Below are 19792 nucleotides of genomic sequence, written 5' to 3'. Positions count from 1 at the left end.
AAAAAAAAAACCTCTCCCTCCCTCTCCCCACAGCTCACAAAAAAAATTTTTTTAATTTAAAAATAAAGACTGTTTTGTGGATCGAATGCAATAACATACGTGAAAGCATTCTGAAAACAATATGGCACTATACATATGTGATGTGTTTTCAGTTCCAGAAGTCCTAATCAAAAATGTCTGCTTTTAAAGATACTAAAATTTCAAGGAAAAAAAAAAGAACTACAGTCCAACAGATGCATTCTGCCAACTATTTGATAATAATGACTTTTTCTTGGTAAGATATTCAGGTAGAAAATATCTTAACATAACCTAAAAATGTTAACTACCGCTTTTAACTATTGTTAGTAAAATAGGAAACTTCCCAAGCTCCCCCACCACAGAAAGTTATAAGGACACCTTTTGATAAACTGGTTCCTATTTGGTCAAGAATGCTTCCTAGCGATGAGTGCCTAGGTTAACAGGAGCTTATAAAACAGCTCACTCAGGGAAGAGATAAACCAAGAAGTTTTATAGGCAGTTTTGTGGGTGTCACGGCTCAGTCTAGCTAATCTATACATGAAACGGCTCATAACACGACAATGAATCAGTTTACTAGACCGCGCCGTCTGAAATCTCTGTCCTGAGCTGTCTGCTGCCCTGTCACCCGTCGGCTAGCCACACCGGTGCTGCCAATCAAAGAATATTCTGACTTTGTTCCTCTTCCCAGCATATCTCTGCACCAAAAGTAAAGTAGGGAAACAACCCTCAAACATGTATAGATAAAATTACACACAAAAATAATATTCTCATACAGTTATAATAGAAGAAATAAATATAAAAAGTTCTGTTCTATATTCGCAAATCAGCCCATTTTTGGTAACTCGTTTCTTAACACACTGGAACAGGCATACAGAATGCTTTCAATAAACACTTAAGTGATTCTATATTCCAAAGAGTTTACAAATAGTTATCACTGAACATTGCTTTATATGAACACTTTTTAAATGATAATCCTATATATACACCCAAAATTTTCTAATTTAATGAAATTCACTCAGAAACCTGAGTCATTTGGAAGAATTTTACCTAGACCGAAACCATCACTATATTAATAATCCTCAGTGATGTTTAATATGAAAAGACTTTTTTCCCTATACAACAGCTGCAAAGATCATGTGGGAAGAGCAGAGTACTAAGGATTCATGCTGCTTATAAAAACAGTGACTTTAATTCAGAACTTTGAAACAGAATAGTTACCCATTTTCCAATCACTAGAAATCATTCATTTCCTTTACCCCAGTCCTCTTCTTCATCCTCCATATCCTCTTAGTCATTAAGTCCTGCTTTCTAAAATTTTCTTATCAACTGCTTCTTCTCCCTTTTCACTACCACCATCCTACTCAGAACTATTATGGTTGGTACAAATAAAACAGCAACAGTGCCTCTCTGCGTCTCCCATCAGAATACAAGTGCGGAGCTGGTCACCCTTAGCATCACTATCATCACCCTCCCTCTGCTCAAAAATGCTCAGCAGCGTCCTATTTCAGAATGAACCTAGTCTAACCTCCCTTACCTATAAACGTCTCCATAACAACGGCCATGCCTCTTCCCTAGCAAACCTACACTTCCAGTATCTCCCCAAGTCTTACACTCTATTCAAAACAGTTTCCTCAATCAGGTCTCACAACTATGTCACTTTCATTTCTACTCCTGTGACTACTCACAGTTCTCCCCTTTCTTGGTATTTCCTCTCCTATAAATGCCATCAATTCAAAGTAGACAAATTCATACTTCAAAGCTCCTTCATGTCTCTCTCACTCCTACTCCAAGAAGTCTTGACTGACTTCCCCATTCTTTAGGCCAATACAATATTTGAGTTTCAGATACACAATTTATAGTTCTTCATCATACAGGTACATACCTCATTGCTACTTGGCTCTCATGTTAACACTACTTCCCCAACTAGATAACAAATTTCCTAATGGCCATCTCATACTTCTGGCTTCTTCACAATTAGACCACACGACCATATCCAAATCAAATCCTCACTATATACTAGTTAACTGGGTTAATAAAAATGATGTGTATAGTGTCTGAATTTATCCAAACTCCTTAGGAGTAAGGTTCTATTTTAATGGCTTTCTATTAATATGCACATCACTTTAAACCTGTTTAACTGTACCCAAAAGCTTAATGAGTATTTCCTAATATTCAGGGATTTAAGAATATGAAAAGATGTTGATCCTCATTAATTTCTCATCTTTTAGATTAAAAATTAAAAGACCAATAATAAAAGACCAATGCTGATGAGGGTATAGAAAAAATAATACACTCATACACTGCTGGATTATAAATGGGCACAAGGCTTCTGAAGCAACTGCTGAAACAAAAGCTGAATATCAAAATATTAAGTACTCATACTCTTTGACCTAAACTTCACAGAAGCATTATACTTCATAAACACTCACCCAAGTATTCAGAAACACATATGCAAAAATGCTAATGGCAGCAATGTCTAAAAAACTGCAAGAATAGTGGCTACAATGCTGGATACTAAAATACTTTCAAATTAATAAAAAACTGAAAATCACTGAAAATGCCCATCAATACTAGTTAAGTGATGTTACATATACAAGATAACGGATCTATTTAGCCCATAAATCTATAATATATTTCCAGGAAACACTGTTAAGAAAGATTATCGTGATGCAGAACTCTGGGAGGTGCTACTGGCAGAAGATAAAAGTAGAACAGTGTCCTCTCTCACTAGAAATGTGGCAGAGTGGCTCTGCAGTTGGAAACAGCTTTTTTAATGAACAGGAAGAGAAAGAAGGTGACATGACACATGCAGCAAAACAGTTTGCTATTGATACAACTCTATCTGGGCAATATATGACATTATGAGGGACCTTCCCTTTCTGTTCTATTTCTATGATGTTTGATTTTCAATTACTAGCATAAATTACTTTTCTAATCGGAAAAGCACAATGAAGAAGTTTTAAGGAATTAAAGGCTCAAAATACACTGAAGGTATTTCACAAAATACCAAACAGCTAGATGTATCAACATACAATGCTTATAAAACAGAGTGAACAACAAGAGCTAGTCACAAAAGAATATAGAGAATATACCGTCAAATAAATTTTAAAAACAAATCAATTAAACATTACTTTTTTAAAAATACATATATGGTAAAACAAGCAAAGGAGAGGAACATAAATTCAGAATAGTGATTTAACTCAGAAAAGGCAAGGAGATGGCTTGAAGATACTGGCAATGTTCCTTTTTGAAAAACTAGGCAGCGGGGGAACACCCGGGTGGCTCGGTCGGTTAAGCATCTGAATTGATCTCAGCTCAGGTAACGATCTCACGGTCCTGAGTTCAAGCCCTGCACTAGCTCCATGCTACAGCCAACTTAAAAAAAACAAAAACACAACAACACAAACACAAAAAACAAAACTAGGTAGTGGTTTCACAAGTGCTCATTTCACTGCTGTTTTTTATACCTTAATGTTTTATACATATTCTTTTGTACAGACTAAATATAGACCAATTTCTTAAACAGAAAATTCCCAAAGGGTTTCACCTTCAAAAGTTGTCTTAAAAAAGAAGGAAAAAGACAGCCTGTGAAGGCAAATCAGAATAGCTACTTAAGGGGGGAGAACAGAGATTTCTGTTAGTATGTTTTTGAATTATGGGGTTCCCCATTTGTTATACTAAGACCTTAGCCATAGAGAACCTCATTTAGTATTATATACACTCTTGTTTTCCAGATGCCACAGTCTGCCATTTAAATACTACATTATTTTTATTTTAACCATTTTGAATAGAAATAATTCCAAACTACAAAACTGTATTACAATGTATCTCCATATATAGAATATATACATTATTTGTTGGGTTCTTTTTTTAGCTTCAGTACATGTGCCATGCTGTAACAGCGACTCCCTCACTACTAAGGGGTTATTCGTTTCAATATACCAAGAGGTTTGGGAATTACATTTTTTGACCTCTTGTGCCTCTTTTTTTCTACCATGGCTCTTCTAGTCTCTCTCCTGTTGTCAATTAATTCCTACTTAACAATATGTTGATGGCTTAGAAATCATCTGATCAATTGTATATTAAAATCAAGAATACACAGACTGGCTTGCAGATGTCAAGAATACGTGCTTTGAAATACAGATCTGGGCTGTGATCATATAGTGGTTACTACTCTGCGTTGTGAAATATGGATTTGATACCTCTTCTGACTCCTGAGGATTTTTAATTCTCATTCCCCAAATGTGAACAGATTTCTCCATAGCAGGATTCCAAATAAATGGACTTCCCCAGAATATCTATTTTTATGTATATTTTCAATATTATAAAACCAAATTAATAAAAATTAAGGAAACTTCTGGATGTCATTACATTGCCTTAGATACTGTGACACTGAAAGTTTTCAATTAAAGGGCATTACTGGAAATGATTAAACTTTTTTCACTTTCATTTGGATGACTACATGCTGATGCAGATTTTCTAACTTTCTACCTCCAAGTCTAAAAGAGCATTTCTTAGATCACTGTTTTATCAATCTGACATAACAAGATTACATACATTAAGAAAATTCTTTTCTTTTTCTCCTTAGGGAAGGCAAGATACAGAAATGTTTATTGTTTTAAAACAAGAATCTGTTTATAAATTCATAAAAACAATGATAGGCAGGACTCTTGAAAAGCATATGTATGGATAGTTTTTAGCTCAGGGGTAAAAAAAAGTTATTTCATAAGCCCTAACGTTATAGGTTATCTCTTAGATTCTAATTTAAACTATGAGCAAAAGGCAGGTTTTTCTTAGCCACTCTTCAACACAAAACGCTTCTGGCATTATTTTATCTAAGTGAAATGAGATAGGAAAGCTTTATTTTAATAAACTTATAAAAAGCCTACTACTCTCCTTTAACCTTATGGAGGCAATGAAAGAGAAACTATGAAATACAGAAAAGCAGAAAACTCCAGTTCTATTTTTGAACTAAGCAGGGAAATCAGGAAAGAAAATCAGAAAGCCTCTCCAGAGTTCAGCCCTTGGTGCACCACTGATGCTAATGAGTAAAGAAGACACATGGCTGCATCTCCTTTCCAGGCACGCAACCAGGTCTCTTTCAGTCCCTTCCACTGTACCTACAACCCCATAGGCCCTCTTACACCCACCTTCTCCAGCCTCACCTTAGCCATACTCCTGACAAGTCCCATGAGGCAGGGGCACCTAAGCATATTACCAGTCTGAATCTTTCTCAAAATACATACAAAAAAAACCCAAATTTGCAATAACTGCTGAGAAAGAAACATGGGAATGAGCCATGATATGGTCTGCTGGTGTAAACCAAAAACCATCACAAAGGGAAAAATAAAAAAAATTATGGAACCAATTTAACCAGATAAATGAACTTGTTTAAAAAAAAAAAAGATGGGGCGCCTGGGTGGCACAGTCGTTAAGTGTCTGCCTTCGGCTCAGGGCGTGATCCTAGCGTTCTGGGATCGAGTCCCACATCGGGCTCCTCTGCTAGGAGCCTGCTTCTTCCTCTCCCACTCCCCCTGCTTGTGTTCCCTCTCTCGCTGGCTGTCTCTCTCTGTCAAATAAATAAATAAAATCTTTAAAAAAAAAAAAAAAAGAAGATGAAAGTAAAAGCGTAAAAGAAAGGCAACTGGGTAATAAACATTTAAAAATGTTTGCTCCGGTTATTAATTTTAAAAATAAAAAATCTGGGGCGCCTGGGTAGCGCAGTCGTTAAAGCGTCTGCCTTCGGCTCAGGGCGTGATCCTGGCGATCCGGGATCGAGTCCCACATCAGGCTCCTCCGCTGGGAGCCTGCTTCTTCCTCTCCCACTCCCCCTGCTGTGTTCCCTCTCTCGCTGGCTGTCTCTCTGTCACATAAATAAATAAAATCTTAAAAAAAAATAAATAAATAAAAAAAAAATAAAAATAAAAAATCTAAACAAGATACAAGTTTTCACCTGTCAAAATCACCAAGATTTGTTTTTAATAACACCTAATAAAGGCAGGAAGAAAGGCAATGAAAGACATTCTCTCACTTTGTTTGTGTAATGTAAACTGGTTCAGCTCTTCTGGAAACTAATTTAGTAATGTTATCAAGAGTCTAAAATTAAAATATTCTTACTCTTTGATGTAATAATTCTACTCACAGAACTTTGTACAAATAATAAAACGTGAACACAATCCTTACTTCATAATGAATGTAATGAAGGGATAAAATGCATTACTCTACCTGCCTGGCTAAGCACTGCTAAATAAAAACATTTAAAGCGAGGAGAAAGGGGCTGGGAAAAGCAGGACCACCACCATGGCCTGCCATCAATCAGGCCATACTGACACCATTAACCAGTCCTACCCCTCAAAATTTCCTTCTGCCTCAACCAAGATATACGGCAGCATAATCCTCTACAAAAGGAAGAAAACACATTGATCTATTTAAGAGTTCTCAAATGACTTGAAATACAAAGTTTTCCCAGGATGAGGGAAAAAAATCTCCCAAATTAACTATGAAATGCCATTTCCTAAACAATTTATTTCATCAAAAAATCCAAATACCTCTGTAAATAATTTCATTAGGCAACAAGAAATCATACCATTACAGCAAAGAAGCCATCAAGTAGTAAGAATTTATTAAAGTCCCATGTATCAACTTTTAGTAACGATAAAATGTATTAAACTTTCTGGGGAGTTGATGGATATTAAAAAAGCTAAACACACGTGTCAAACTCCGTGTGCCAAATTAAGTATAAAAGGTTTATTTCTTAGGAGAGCAGTTTTAACACTATGTTAAACAGAAACTAAATCTCTGTAAAAATACCAAAACAGAAATCAGACAGCAAGCAGTATTTGTACCTGTTCCTACACACACAGAATTTGAGTTCTAAGCCACAAAAATGCTGGTATGATGAATCAGCAGTTCTATACTAGACTTCAGTCATGGGTGCCAATATTTTTTATCTGGCATTTATTTGGCATTAATGTCTCAATTTTATAGTATTAACAGCAAATCATTAATCACTAGTTGAACGCCTCTTGCTTTAGTTATTCTCTCGTCTGGAAGGAACTAACTTCTCTAACACTTACCTAAACTCGTGGGCTTGATGAGAACATCAAGGACATCATAAAACGGCAAGTTTTTTAACTGCACATCAGGATGGACAGGAGGAATTGGGGGAGATGGCTGCTGCATCTCAAACGTGGGCTTAGTATCCTGAAGCAGCACAGAACCAACAGGAGAGGACGGTGAGTGCGGTGTAACTGAGGTGGAAGGCAGCGCGTGGATTCCAGCCACGGCCAAGTCAGGCTCTACAGGTGATGAGCTACCATCCAAATTGAAAACTGAAGATTTGATTGTGGATAAATCAGAAAGTCCTTCAAGAGTCCGTGGGTATCGACGTCTGTACAATTCTCGGATTTTAATCTGAACCGCAGGGCTGCAGCCGCTCTTCAATAAATGCAACGCCCTCATCAGGAGGTCATGCTTGCGTCCACTTTTATTCCGTCCAGCAAAGCCTAGTAACACTTGTAGTTCAGAAACCCTAAAGCTAGAAACCATATTCTAAAAGGAAAGGAAAAAAAAAAAAAAGGCACATAAGCCAAGAGTCACCCAGCATATAAAAACCCCATCTAAAATATACTGTAAAATCCGATTTCTCCAGCATTTTATCACCTGATATACGCTAGTACCCAGCACTTTCACATACCACTTAGAATTGATCCTGTTTATAGAGCCACTGCCCGCCCAAGTTACAGTCAAGTTATGGTATTAATTACAGTTTGCTGTATTCTTATTTTTGATACTCTACAGTCTATCATTTATCTGCTGATGCTCAAGTATAAACCCGTTATTTGCTTTAGGACTATGAAATTTACAACCAATGAAAATTTCCTTTTCAAAATTAAGCCCCATCAACATACAATGTAATGTTTGTTACAGTACCGTCATAAATTAACCAAACAAAAAATTAGATTTTTGCAAAATTATATGCATAACTTCCAATGCTAAACAGTAAATCTACAAAATCAAGACAAAATAGTGATCCAAAAACCCAATGAAGTTTTCACCCCAAATCAAATTATTAAGGAACAGACAACATAAGAAAATAAGTTATTTTTAAATAGTAAAGCTAAAAGCTACATACATCTTATTTAGCATACTTCTAAAACAAGTGAAATCCCCAGCTGATGAGAAAATGCCCTTTGAAGAGCAAGAAAAGGATTGGTTGTAAATCTTAAAGGGCAAGATTCTTTCCGCACCACCTTACTGACTTATTCTTGACAAGGTATATGCAGTTCTTGCTTCACATTTCACCATCTATTTATTCAACAAAATCTAGCAAATACTTTTAACTACTTGCTGCCTCTTAAGTCCACCTACTTGGTGATTTTCAGAACTTGGGAGGTTAAATCACACGAGTCAGATTTACTTGTACTGCATCTAGTCAGAAAGAAGAATAAGACCTGGAACTGACACTAAGGAAGCTTTGCCCACCCCTCGTCTTCAGTGCTACACACCCCAGAGCTACCTGGGATTCCTTCCCAACCAGGTAGGTCTGCAGGGGAACACCTACAGCTGGCACTGATTCACAGAAATCCTCTGTTCTGCACTTTTCAGTCTCACTGATAGCCCAGAAGCAATGGTTTAAACTCTAATTGGCTTTTAAATAGTAGTCAGGAATAATACTTGCTAGTTTTCTAAAAAGCGAACAAATTTAAATATATCAAAGTAATCTGGATGTACAGCTGTATCATAATTCTCATATACTGTGTTTCTCTATTTCATATTATACAAGTCAGAGACCATTAAGTTGTAATCCTAGCAACCATTTTTTATACTAAACTAGCACTGTCCAACAGAAAAGGGAACCACATATTTAATTCTAAATTTTCTAGAAGCTACATTAAAATAAGTTAAAATTTTAATATGCTTTATTTAATCCAATATATCAAAAGTATTATTTCAACATGTAATCAATTTTTGTGATTAAAAATAATCCATCTTTTCTGGGGTGCCTGCATGGCTCAGTCAGTTAAGCGTCTGACTCTTGGGTTTCATCTCAGGTCGTGATTTTCAGGGCTGTGGGATCAAGCTCCATGTTGGGCTCCTCATTCAGTGAGGAGTCTACTTGAGACTCTCTCTCTCTCTCTTTCCCTCTTCCTCTGCCACTTCCCCCAATTGCATGCACACTTGTTCTTTCTCTAAAATAAATAAATCATTTTTAAAAATCCATTGTTTTAAAAGTGTCAATGAGACATTTTTTAATACCAAATCTTCAATATCCAGTGTATTTTACACTTAGAGCCTAACCAACCATATTTCAAGTGCTTCAAGAGCCTCATGTGGCCAGCAGCTACCACACTGGACAGTGCAGCTCTACATCACACTCTGATAGCAACATCCAGCACAACGCATGGTCATTACACTTCAACTCGCTTCATTTCCTCCATGTGTTAAAATGAAGATTTTATCTATCTTACCCAGTGCTATGGACAACAAGGATGCAAGACAAGAAAATTCTTGGCCTATGTCCAGTTACAGTTTACTCAAGGTTTCATGTATAAAAAGGACTATGACAGCTTTCTCAAGAGTCTTGCCAAGCAAGAACACAATGCATCTTTCCCAAAGTCCCCAATCGCAAAACTTCAATTAAGTTGGCTTATACTACAGTAGCGTAAGCAACATTAAATCATGAGAACACTAACAAAGGTAGTCATACAGATACAATACATCCGGGATATTTTCTAAAGAAATCTAACTCAGAATTCATTACTTTGCTTCCCTCCTTCTACTTATTTTCACATTATTCTTTGTTTTAAGGAGACTTGTTTTACAGAAATGACAAAAAAGAACACAAAGTCACCCTAAGCTTGGCTCTCAAAATGGAATTTCTGGGAGGTCTCATATCACTTATTTCCAGTGATTTGCCAATGCACTGGCTCTATCAGCTATTGTAAATATACAAACAAAAAGGAAGAAAGAGGTAACAGCTCACAACATGAATGCGGAATCAGGACACTCTGAAGCAAAAAGAAATCCCCCAGCTTGGGGAAGGGTAAAGAAAAGGACAGCAGACAAGGATGGTCTCTGTTATTGCAAAATGCTGCGAAGATGAAGTATCACTGAGAAAGGGCAGCTGTGAGCCCACGATGCCCCGTGGAAAACTTCACAACAGCAATCACCAGTCACGTGTAGGTCAAGTCCTGGCATCCAGACTCAGGATACTGAAAGTCACTTCATCCCTCAGGTCATCCTATTTGTATTCAAAAACACATAATAACAAAATTCTCCTCTATTTAGCATTCACTATTAAGATACTCTCTTCTCGAGGAAGCTTACTAAGTCAAATTCTAGGACTATGTTTTTCTTGGCAAACCTTGCTGGATCCCACTTCCTTTTAAAACGCAAACAGAGGCAGCACCTTAACTCAGTCTAAACCAAATTTCAGCTGTCACCAGGTAAGGTGAGCCTGCTATGAACACTACTAAAAAGGGATTTCACCAACCTCCAGTGTCTATATCTTTAATATAACTTTTAGTATAATTATTTCTAAGTGGACTTTATCCAGTCCATCCTGCTGCCTTCCAAAGTCTGCCTTCTAATACTTCAGTGACAACTGCTATATGCTCTACATAAAAGAATTTCTCAATAAATGCCTGCTAACTGATTTTAAGGAAATTCTATGAGCCAGAGAGAAATACATTGGCAGGACTGATTTTTAAAAAGATATATAAACAATCTGGATTTCTAAACAAAAGATAATATAAATTAAGACTAGGACTTTAGGGTGCCTGGGTGGCTCAGTCGGTTTAAGCATCTGCCTTCGGCTCAGGTCATGATCCCAGGGTCCTGGGATCAAGTTCCGCATCGGGCTCCCTGCTCAGCAAGGAGTCTGCTTCTCCCTCTGCCCCTCCCCCTGCTAGCGTTCGCATGTGTGGGTTCTCATTCTCTCAAAAATAAAACATTAAAAAAAAAACATTAAAAAAAAAAAAGACGAGGACTTTAAATCAACCTTGTTTCTTTACCAAATTTAAGTAACAATATTATTTAAAATATTAAAGCTGGGTCATCATATAATTGGAACATCACATATAGGAGTAAAGGCAAGCTGAAAGTGCTACATTTAGAAAACCTCATTAAGGAAGTAAATATGATAGTTACCTGCAATAACCAATGAGGAAAAAGATTTCCCCAAGACTGCTCTTCAACTCTTAAATATGAGGTGGAAATTGCACAAGCAGTCCGGAATCTGGGGAAGTTCTAATAGGTTGGAAGTTGTGGTAAAGATCAACACAAACTTTGTAGACAGATACTCCATCAGCTAGGATGTATAATATGAGGTAGGGAAAGGAACTGCTGAGGGAAATCGATAGATCACATTATTAACACTGCCTATCCCAACTAGAATATTAAAACAATTTACATCTTCATTTATAAGTAGTAATGGATAAAGAAAAGCCACCAAATATATAATCAATACATCAAAGGACTGACCAACCCATAAGAGAAACTATGTGACAAATTAGAAAGATACTCCAATTCCTAACTACTGCCCATTTAAGAGGTCACAGGAGGCCTCAGTTCCTAGCACTGTATTCCTGTGAGTTCACATTTTCCCTATAATTAAATCCCTTTTACGTGAGAGACCATATGTGGATCTCTTCCTTACAACACATTGATTAAATTAACTCTCAGGCTGAAGAAATCAAAATTGAAAAATCGACTATGAGAAACAATAAAGAGAATACTACTTTTCAAAATCTATAAATAAAGCCAAAGCTAGGGAAAACACCTCCCTAAATGCTTCTATTATTACACAATACAAAATTTACAATTTAGTTCAAAAAGCAAAAAAGTAACAAACACACCCCCTCAAAAAGAGTAAAGAATTAAAAGATAAAAAACAAACAAACCATGAATTAGAAAGCGAAACACAGAAAAGTATGTAACATCAGGTCCAAAAAAGGGAAAGAAAAGTTTTGAGAATGAGAAAAAGAACATTAAAGACCACAAACACTTGGCAAATTTCTTTAAACAAAGAGAACAACACATGCAACTATATTCTAACTTAATTTCCTAGAAAAACATAAATTACTCAACCTGATCAAGAAGATATATATTATCTCTACCCACTCCACTTCCAAAAACATCTACCCAAACAGCTTAATGAATAAATTCTACTAAGCCTTCAAGGAAAAGATGGAATTGTTTCTTAAACTGTTCAAAACAATAAAAGTCAGGAAGTTAAATACATGTTAGGAGACAAACATGAAAAAATCAAACTCAAAATTTTTAAAATATGCATATTACTGTTTTCCAAACTTCAGCAGGAAAGTCAGACTCATTCAACCAAAATTTTAAGTAAAAGCCTGATGAAACTGGGGGCCTAGTATGCCACCTATTCTTACTCCTTCTCATTTCCCAGTATGAACCACGGAAGTCTTTTTGTAATTCATCAATGTTTCCTGTGAGAATAGACACAAAAGCCCTCAATGTACCCGAACATAGTTTAATATGAAAATTAAAATGGCTTAACATAAACCTTGTCCAATACTTAGTTAAGATGATTTCTATGCTTATAGTTGCATACTGAAATACTTACAGATAAAATTATACAATATGTGGGATTTCCTTTAAAATCATTTGGTAAAGACCCCAAACAGTCAAAGCAATCCTGAGAAAGTATAAAAAAGCTGGAGGCACTAGACTCCTGTTTTCAAACCATATTACAAAGCCACAGTAATCAAAGAAGTAAGATATTGGCATAAAAAAGTATATACATCAACAGGAGGATCAGAGAACCCAGAAATAAACCCAACCATAAATGGTCAATTAATTCATAACAAAGGAGCCAAGACTATACAATGGAAAGTGAATGGTCTCTTCAAAAAACGATGCTGGGAAAATTGGACAGCCACATGCTAAAATGAAACTGGACAGTTATCTTACACTTTACACAAAAATTAACTCAAAATGGATGAAAGACTTGAACGTAAGAACTGAAACCATAAAACTCCTAGAAGAAAACATGGCTGGTAAGCTCCTTGACATAGGCCTTGGCAATGTTATTTTGAATCTGATACCACAAGCAAAAGTAACAAGAAAAATACCAAGTGGGACTGCATCAAACCAAAAAGCTTCCACAAAACAAAGGAAACCATCAACGAAACGAAAAGGCCAAGTGTGCAATGGAAGAAAATATCTGCAAATCATGTATCTAGATAAAGGGATAATATCCAAACTATTTTAAGAACTCATAAAAATCAATAGCAAAAAAAAAAAAAAAAGAGTCCAGTTAAAAATCGGGTAGAATTTGCAATGACGCAGATGGTTCTAGATCCAGAGTATTCTGCTAAGTGAAATAAGTCAGTCAGAGAAAGACAAATACCATGATTTCCCTCATATGTGGAATTTAAGACACAAAACAAAACGAGCAAAGGGGGGAAAAAGAGAGAGAGACAAACCAAGAAAGATTCTTAACTATAGAGAACAAACTGATAGTTACCAAAAGGGAGGTGGGTGGACGGATGAGTTAAAAAGGTGACAGAGATTAACAAGCACACTTGTGATGAGCACAGGTGTTGTATGGAAGAGTTGAATCGCTACACTGTACACCTGAAACTAATATTACGCTGTATGTTAACTAACTGGAATTTAAATAAAAACTTCAAAAAATTGGGCAGAAAATTTGAATAGACACTTTTCAAATAAAGACATAAGTGGCCAACAGAGACATGAAACGATGCTCAATATAACTAATCATCAGGTAAATGCAAATCAAAACCACACTGAGATATCACCTTACACCCGTCAGAGTGGCCACTCTCAAAGACAACAAATGTTGGTGAGGATGGAGAAAAGAGGGAAAACTCTTGTGCGCTGTTGGTGGTAGAGTAAATGGGTATAGCCACGATGGAAAACAGTATGGAGGTTCCTCAAAAAATTAAAAATAGAACTACTAAAGAATCCACCAATTCTACTTGTGGGTATTCACCTGAAGAAAATGAAAACACTAAAAGGAAATGATATATGCACCCCTTCCAAGTTCACTGTATCATTATTCAAATACAATAGCCAAAACACAGAAACAACCTAAGTGTCCATAAATGGAAAAACGAATAAAGAATTCACACACACCTCACAGCTTTATATACATAGCAGCTTCTACAGACATACACAATGGAATATTACTCAACCATATAAAAGAATAAAATCTTGCCATTTATGACAACATGGATGGACCCTGAGAGCATTATGCTAAGAGAAATAATTCAGACAGAAATACCATAGGATCCCACTTATATGTGGAATCTAAAAACAAAACGAAAACAAGAACACCAAGCTCATAGATATAGAGAACAGACTGGTGATTCCAGTGGGGGGGTGTGTGGGGGGGGGAAATGGGTGAAGGGGATCAAAAGGTACAAACTTTCAGTTATAAAATAAATATGTTATGGGGATGTAATTCAGCATGATGAGTATAGTTAATAACAGCATATTGTGGGGCACCTGGGTGGCTCAGTCAGTTAAGCGTCCAACTCTTGATTTCAGTTCAGATCTTGATCTCAGGGTCATGAGTTCAAGGCCCGATTAGGCTCCATGCCCAATTAAAAAAAAATAGCATACTGTATATTTCAAAGTTGCTAAGAGAGATCTTAAAAGTTCTCATCACAAGATAAATATTTTTGGTAACTGTAAAGTGATGAATATCTACTAGATTTATTGTGGTAATCGTTTTGCAATGCATACAAATATTGTACAGCTGAAACTAATAAAATGTTATACATCAATAATACCTCAATTGAGAAAATAATAAAAATACTACCTGAAACTTGAAAAAAATCATTGGGGGGAATGAGTGGAGACACAAAAAAAGGATAAGAGTTGATCACTGCTGAAGCTAGGTACAGGGTACAAGGGGAATTCTCTACCTTTGTAAGAATGTTTCCACATAAAAAGTTTGCTTAAATGGGGGAAGCTAGTTGTGGGTTATATAGCAACTCTCTATACTATCTTCCCAACTTTTCCATAAATCTAAAACTATTGCAGATTTAATCAGGCGAAATTTGTTTGAGGCAGGGAAAAACAGTTTATGATCTAAATACCATTTCCCACAAAAGGAACCCAGGCTCCTTGAGGAAATAGCTAATTGCAAGTCTGGGGTAGAAAATGCACAAGATGAGCCTAGGACATTTCATCATACCAGAAAACAAAGAAGTTACCAAAGACTACTGGAATCTTGTCAGAAGGACACAGAAAACAATCCAGTAGCTCGAGGCAAGATAACCCAACCATCAAAGAGAACAATAACTACATTAATTCAACCACATCAAATATATTAAAAGTCATTTGTTCACAGTAACAATACTTAAAAAAACCTCACCGATCTCTGTTATAGGACGCTGAGAAACCAACTCATTATTCTGAAAATTGTTAAAGTAAGGAAAGCAATACAAAAAGATCTATTGGCTCAAAAAAAGCCTTATATTAGATTAATCTGCATAAATGCCAAAAGGGCATTTGAAGAAGTCTTATCCGTTACTGATAAAACCTCTCAATAAACAGGAAAAGAATGAAATTCTGTTAACATGAGAAAGGGTAGCTATCAGAAATCAAGAATAAATATCATTCTTAAAGATGAAACCCTAGAAATAAAGACCAATAAAAGATGTTTTCTCATTCAAAATTATTCTAAAGTGTCCAGACAGTACAGATTTTAAAAGAAGCAATATTTATAATTTACAAATGACAGAACTTTCTACACTGAAACTGTTTAAAAATCCACTGAAAAAGAAGACCTAATAATAAGTTAAGAAAATTCACTGAGTTATCTATACATCGAACAGATTTTCAAGCTACTGATCAGGAAAAACAATATTAAAAAAAATGAGTCTAATAACAAAATCTTAAAATGCAAAGGCATAAATTTTAAAATTTTGCAACAGCTACATAAAAACAAGACGTAAAAGAACTCTTGAATAAATTAAGAAACTATCATGTTACTAGACAAAAACAGTAAATACTGAAAAGATGTCAATGCCCCTCAACTGTATAAATATAATAAATTCCAATGAATGACTGAGTTGAAGAGCTTGACAGATTAAAATTTATCATAAAAATAAAATATATAGGGGCGCCTGGGTAGCGCAGTCGTTAAGCGTCTGCCTTCGGCTCAGGGCGTGATCCCGGAGTTCTGGGATCGAGTCCCACATCGGGCTCCTCCGCTGGGAGCCTGCTTCTTCCTCTCCCACTCCTCTGCTGTGTTCCCTCTCTTGCTGGCTGTCTCTCTGTCACATAAATAAATAAAATTTTTTTAAAAAATAAAAATAAAAATAAATAAAATATATAATATGGCAGGTGGTGATGAATACAAAGGACAAAAATAATGGGAGAAAAGGAAACAGGGAATGAAGAGATAAAGGATTTGCAATTTTCAAGAGAGAAGGTTTCCCTCAGAAGGTACATGAATAAGTAACTGAAGGATTAAGAAGACACCTAAAGAATATCTGAGGAAAAGCATTCCAAGACCTTGGATGCAGCAGGTGCAAAAGCCGTGAGTAAGAAAGCACGTCTAACACAGGGAAGGGAGAGTAAAAAGCCCATCAATGCTGAACCAGAGGAATCTAGAGGAATCTAACATAGCAGAACGATGACCAAAGAAAATGACAAGCCCTAGAGAGGAAATTGGTTAGCTTAAACAAATATTTATTGTAAAAAATTATATTATCAGATTTGCAAGGCTAAGAAATAACAGAACAAAACTAAGGAACAATGGCATGCATCTAAGTTGGCAGAGTGGGGAGCAGTTTAAAGCATTCTGTAAGAAAGGAAAAGATAGTTTTAGACTTATGTGTATTAAAATTTCAAAAAAAAATTCAAGAAAACTCCAAGAGTATGTGAGTAAACAAAACAAATGTAATTTCACACAAGTAAATGGCAGAAAACATAAGAAAGAGGGCAAGAAAAAATAATTAGCCCAAAAGGTGGCAAGAAAACAGATGGGGAGACAAAGCACAGAAAAAGCAGGATAGCGCAAAATGAAGGAGTAAGGATAAATGCAAATATACCAAAAACCCAACAAATAAAAATGAAATAAACTTTCCAGTTCAAACAGCAAGATTAGCGAATATCACCACAGAAACCACAGACATCATAAAAATACAGGAATACTAAGAACAACTCTATACACACGAATTTGGGAATTTATATGAAAAGGACCAATTCCTTGGAAAATATAAATTATGAAACTCACCCAATATGAAATAGATCATTTGAATACCCCTTCAACTACTCAGGAAATCTAATTCATAATTTTAAAACTCCCCAAAATAGGGGCACCTGGGTGGCTCAGTTAAGCAACTCTTAATTCTGGCTCAGGTCATGATCTCAGGGTTGTGAGATTGAGCCCCACATGAGGCTCCACATTCAGCATGGAGTCTGCTTGAGATCTCTGTCCCTCCCCCTGCTACTCACGCAAATAAATAAATAAATAAAATCTTCAAAAATATTTAATTAAAAAATAAAACTCCCCAAAAGTAAATGATCAGGCCTAAGTGGTTTTACTGGAGAATTCTACCCAAAATTTAAAGAATTAACACCAATCTGATCAAATTTCTTCCAGAAAACAGAAAATGAGAGAATACTTCCAAATTCATTTTATAAAGCTAACATTACCCTGATGGCAAAACTAAACAAAAACAGTATGAAAAATAAGACTATAAACCATCACAAATATTAATGCTAAAATACTAAACAAAATGTTAGCACACAGAACTTAGTAATATATAAAAAGAATTATATACCATGACTGTGTGAGGTTTATTCCAGGACTAGAAGGCTGGTTCAATGTTTGAAATCAATGTAGTATACCCCCCTTTTTTTGGTAGTATACCCTTATTAATAGCTAAAAACAGAAAACCACATGATTGTAACAGTCAATGCAGAAAAAGCATTTGACAAATTCAACACCCACTCGTGATAAAAATTCTCAGAACAGGAACAGGGAACTTCCTCAACTTAATAGAAATCACCCACTGAAAAATCTATAGCTAACATTACACTTAATGGTAAAAGACTGAATGCATCACCCTAAGACTGGGAACAAGACAAGAATGTCAATTCTCACCCTATTAATCAGAATAGTGCTGTAAGTGCTGGATAAGGGAAAAGACAAGAAAAGGAAATAAAAGGCATACAGGTTGGAAAGAAAAAAAATTTTTTTAAACTGCCTGTATTTGCAGATCCCAAAGAATCTATAAAACAACTCTTACAACCAATAGCTGAGTTCAGCAAGGTTGCAGGAGACAGAGCAATACACAAATACCAATCACATCCCTATATACTAACAAAGAACATACGGAAACAAGTTAAAAACACAATACTATTTATAATCATTCCAAAAAAATGAAAATACACATTTAAAAATATAACAAAATATATACAGGACTTGTATACTGAAAACTATAAAATGCTAATAAAAGAAGTCTAAGAAAATTTAAATGAACGGATTGGATCCTCCAATGGCTTTTAAGACTCAATAAAGAAACTACATCAATTTTCCCTAAACTGACACAGATCTATTAATACAATTTCAACCCAAATCCCACCAAGACTTTTTTATATTTAAGATTATTCTAAAATTTATATGGAAAGGCAAAGGAACTAGAAGAGCATTAGAACAATTTGAAAAAAATAGAAATCAGTCTATTCCATTTCACAACTTAGCTCTGTAATCAAGACTGTGTGGTATGTGGTATTAGCAAAGGTAACACAAAGGTCTATGGAACAGAACAGAGAATCTAGAAACAGACCTACACAATATGCCCAAATAGTTTTTGACAAAGGTGCAAAAGTAACTCAATGGAGGAAAGACTGCCTTTCAACAAAAGGTGCTGAAGCAAAGTATACATCCAACTATGTCTTACATTTTATACAAAAATTAACTCCAAATGGATCATGGACTTAAACGTTAGAATAAAACTACAAAACTTTTAGGAAAAAGCACAGAAGAAAATCTTCAGGAACTAGGGCTAGGCAAAGAGTTCTTAGACTTGACATTCAAAGCAAAATCTACAAAAGAAAAAAATAAACACTGGACTTCACCGAAATTAAAAATTTGTGCTCCGCAAGACCCTGTTTAAAAAGATGACAAAACAATCAACAGACTTGGCAACGGTATTTGCAAACCACATATCCAACAAAGGATGAGTATCTAGAATATGTCTAGAACTCTCGAACCCCAACAGAAAAAAAAATCCAGTTTAAGAAAGGGCAAAAGGCATGAAGAGACATTTCATCAATAAGGATATACTGATAAAAAACAAGCACATGGAAATATGTTATCATTAGCCACTAAGGGAGTGCAAATTAAAATCTCACTGAGGTGTAGCTAGATACATACCAGAATGACTAAAATGAAAAACAGTGAGAACACCAAATGCTGGCGAGGATGCAGAGAAACTGGATCACTCCATACATTGCTGGTAGGGATGTAAAATGGTACAGCCACTCTGGAAAACAGTTCGGCAAGTTCTTAAAAAACTATATATACAATAATCATATACCCCAGGAATTGCACTCCTGGGTATTTTTATCCCAGAGAAATGAAAACTTATGGTCACAAAAAAACCTATGCAGAAATCTTAAAGCATTTTTATTCGTAACAGCCCAAAACTCTAAACAACATGGATATCTTTCAACAGGTAAATGGTTAAACAAATCCAAACCATGAAATACTACTCAGCAATAAAAAGGGATGAGCTATCAATACATAAAACAACATGAA

The 19792-nt window shown here is 35.7% G+C and overlaps 1 protein-coding gene across 12 annotated transcripts in view; it reads right to left on the bottom strand.

The window, feature by feature from the left end:
• The window catches only part of PIAS2 (protein inhibitor of activated STAT 2), a 117010-nt gene that overhangs the window by 82698 nt on the left and 14520 nt on the right, over positions 1–19792 (bottom strand). For 9 of the 12 annotated variants that reach the window (XM_087869842.1, XM_087869845.1, XM_045790010.2 and 6 more), the window contains exon 2: positions 7095–7569. In XM_087869842.1, the coding sequence (XP_087725968.1) occupies positions 7095–7569 (475 nt within the window). Of the gene's footprint in view, positions 1–7094; positions 7570–11169; positions 11338–19408; positions 19518–19792 lie in introns of those variants that run through there. The other 3 variants (XM_087869840.1, XM_087869841.1, XM_045790013.2) reach the window with 2 other exon arrangements.

This window comes from Ursus americanus, chromosome 19 (assembly GCF_024610735.1).
Source record: "Ursus americanus isolate L20-20 chromosome 19, mUrsAme1.1.p, whole genome shotgun sequence".
NCBI lineage: Eukaryota > Metazoa > Chordata > Mammalia > Carnivora > Ursidae > Ursus > Ursus americanus.
This window is presented reverse-complemented; position numbering and strand designations above follow the sequence as displayed.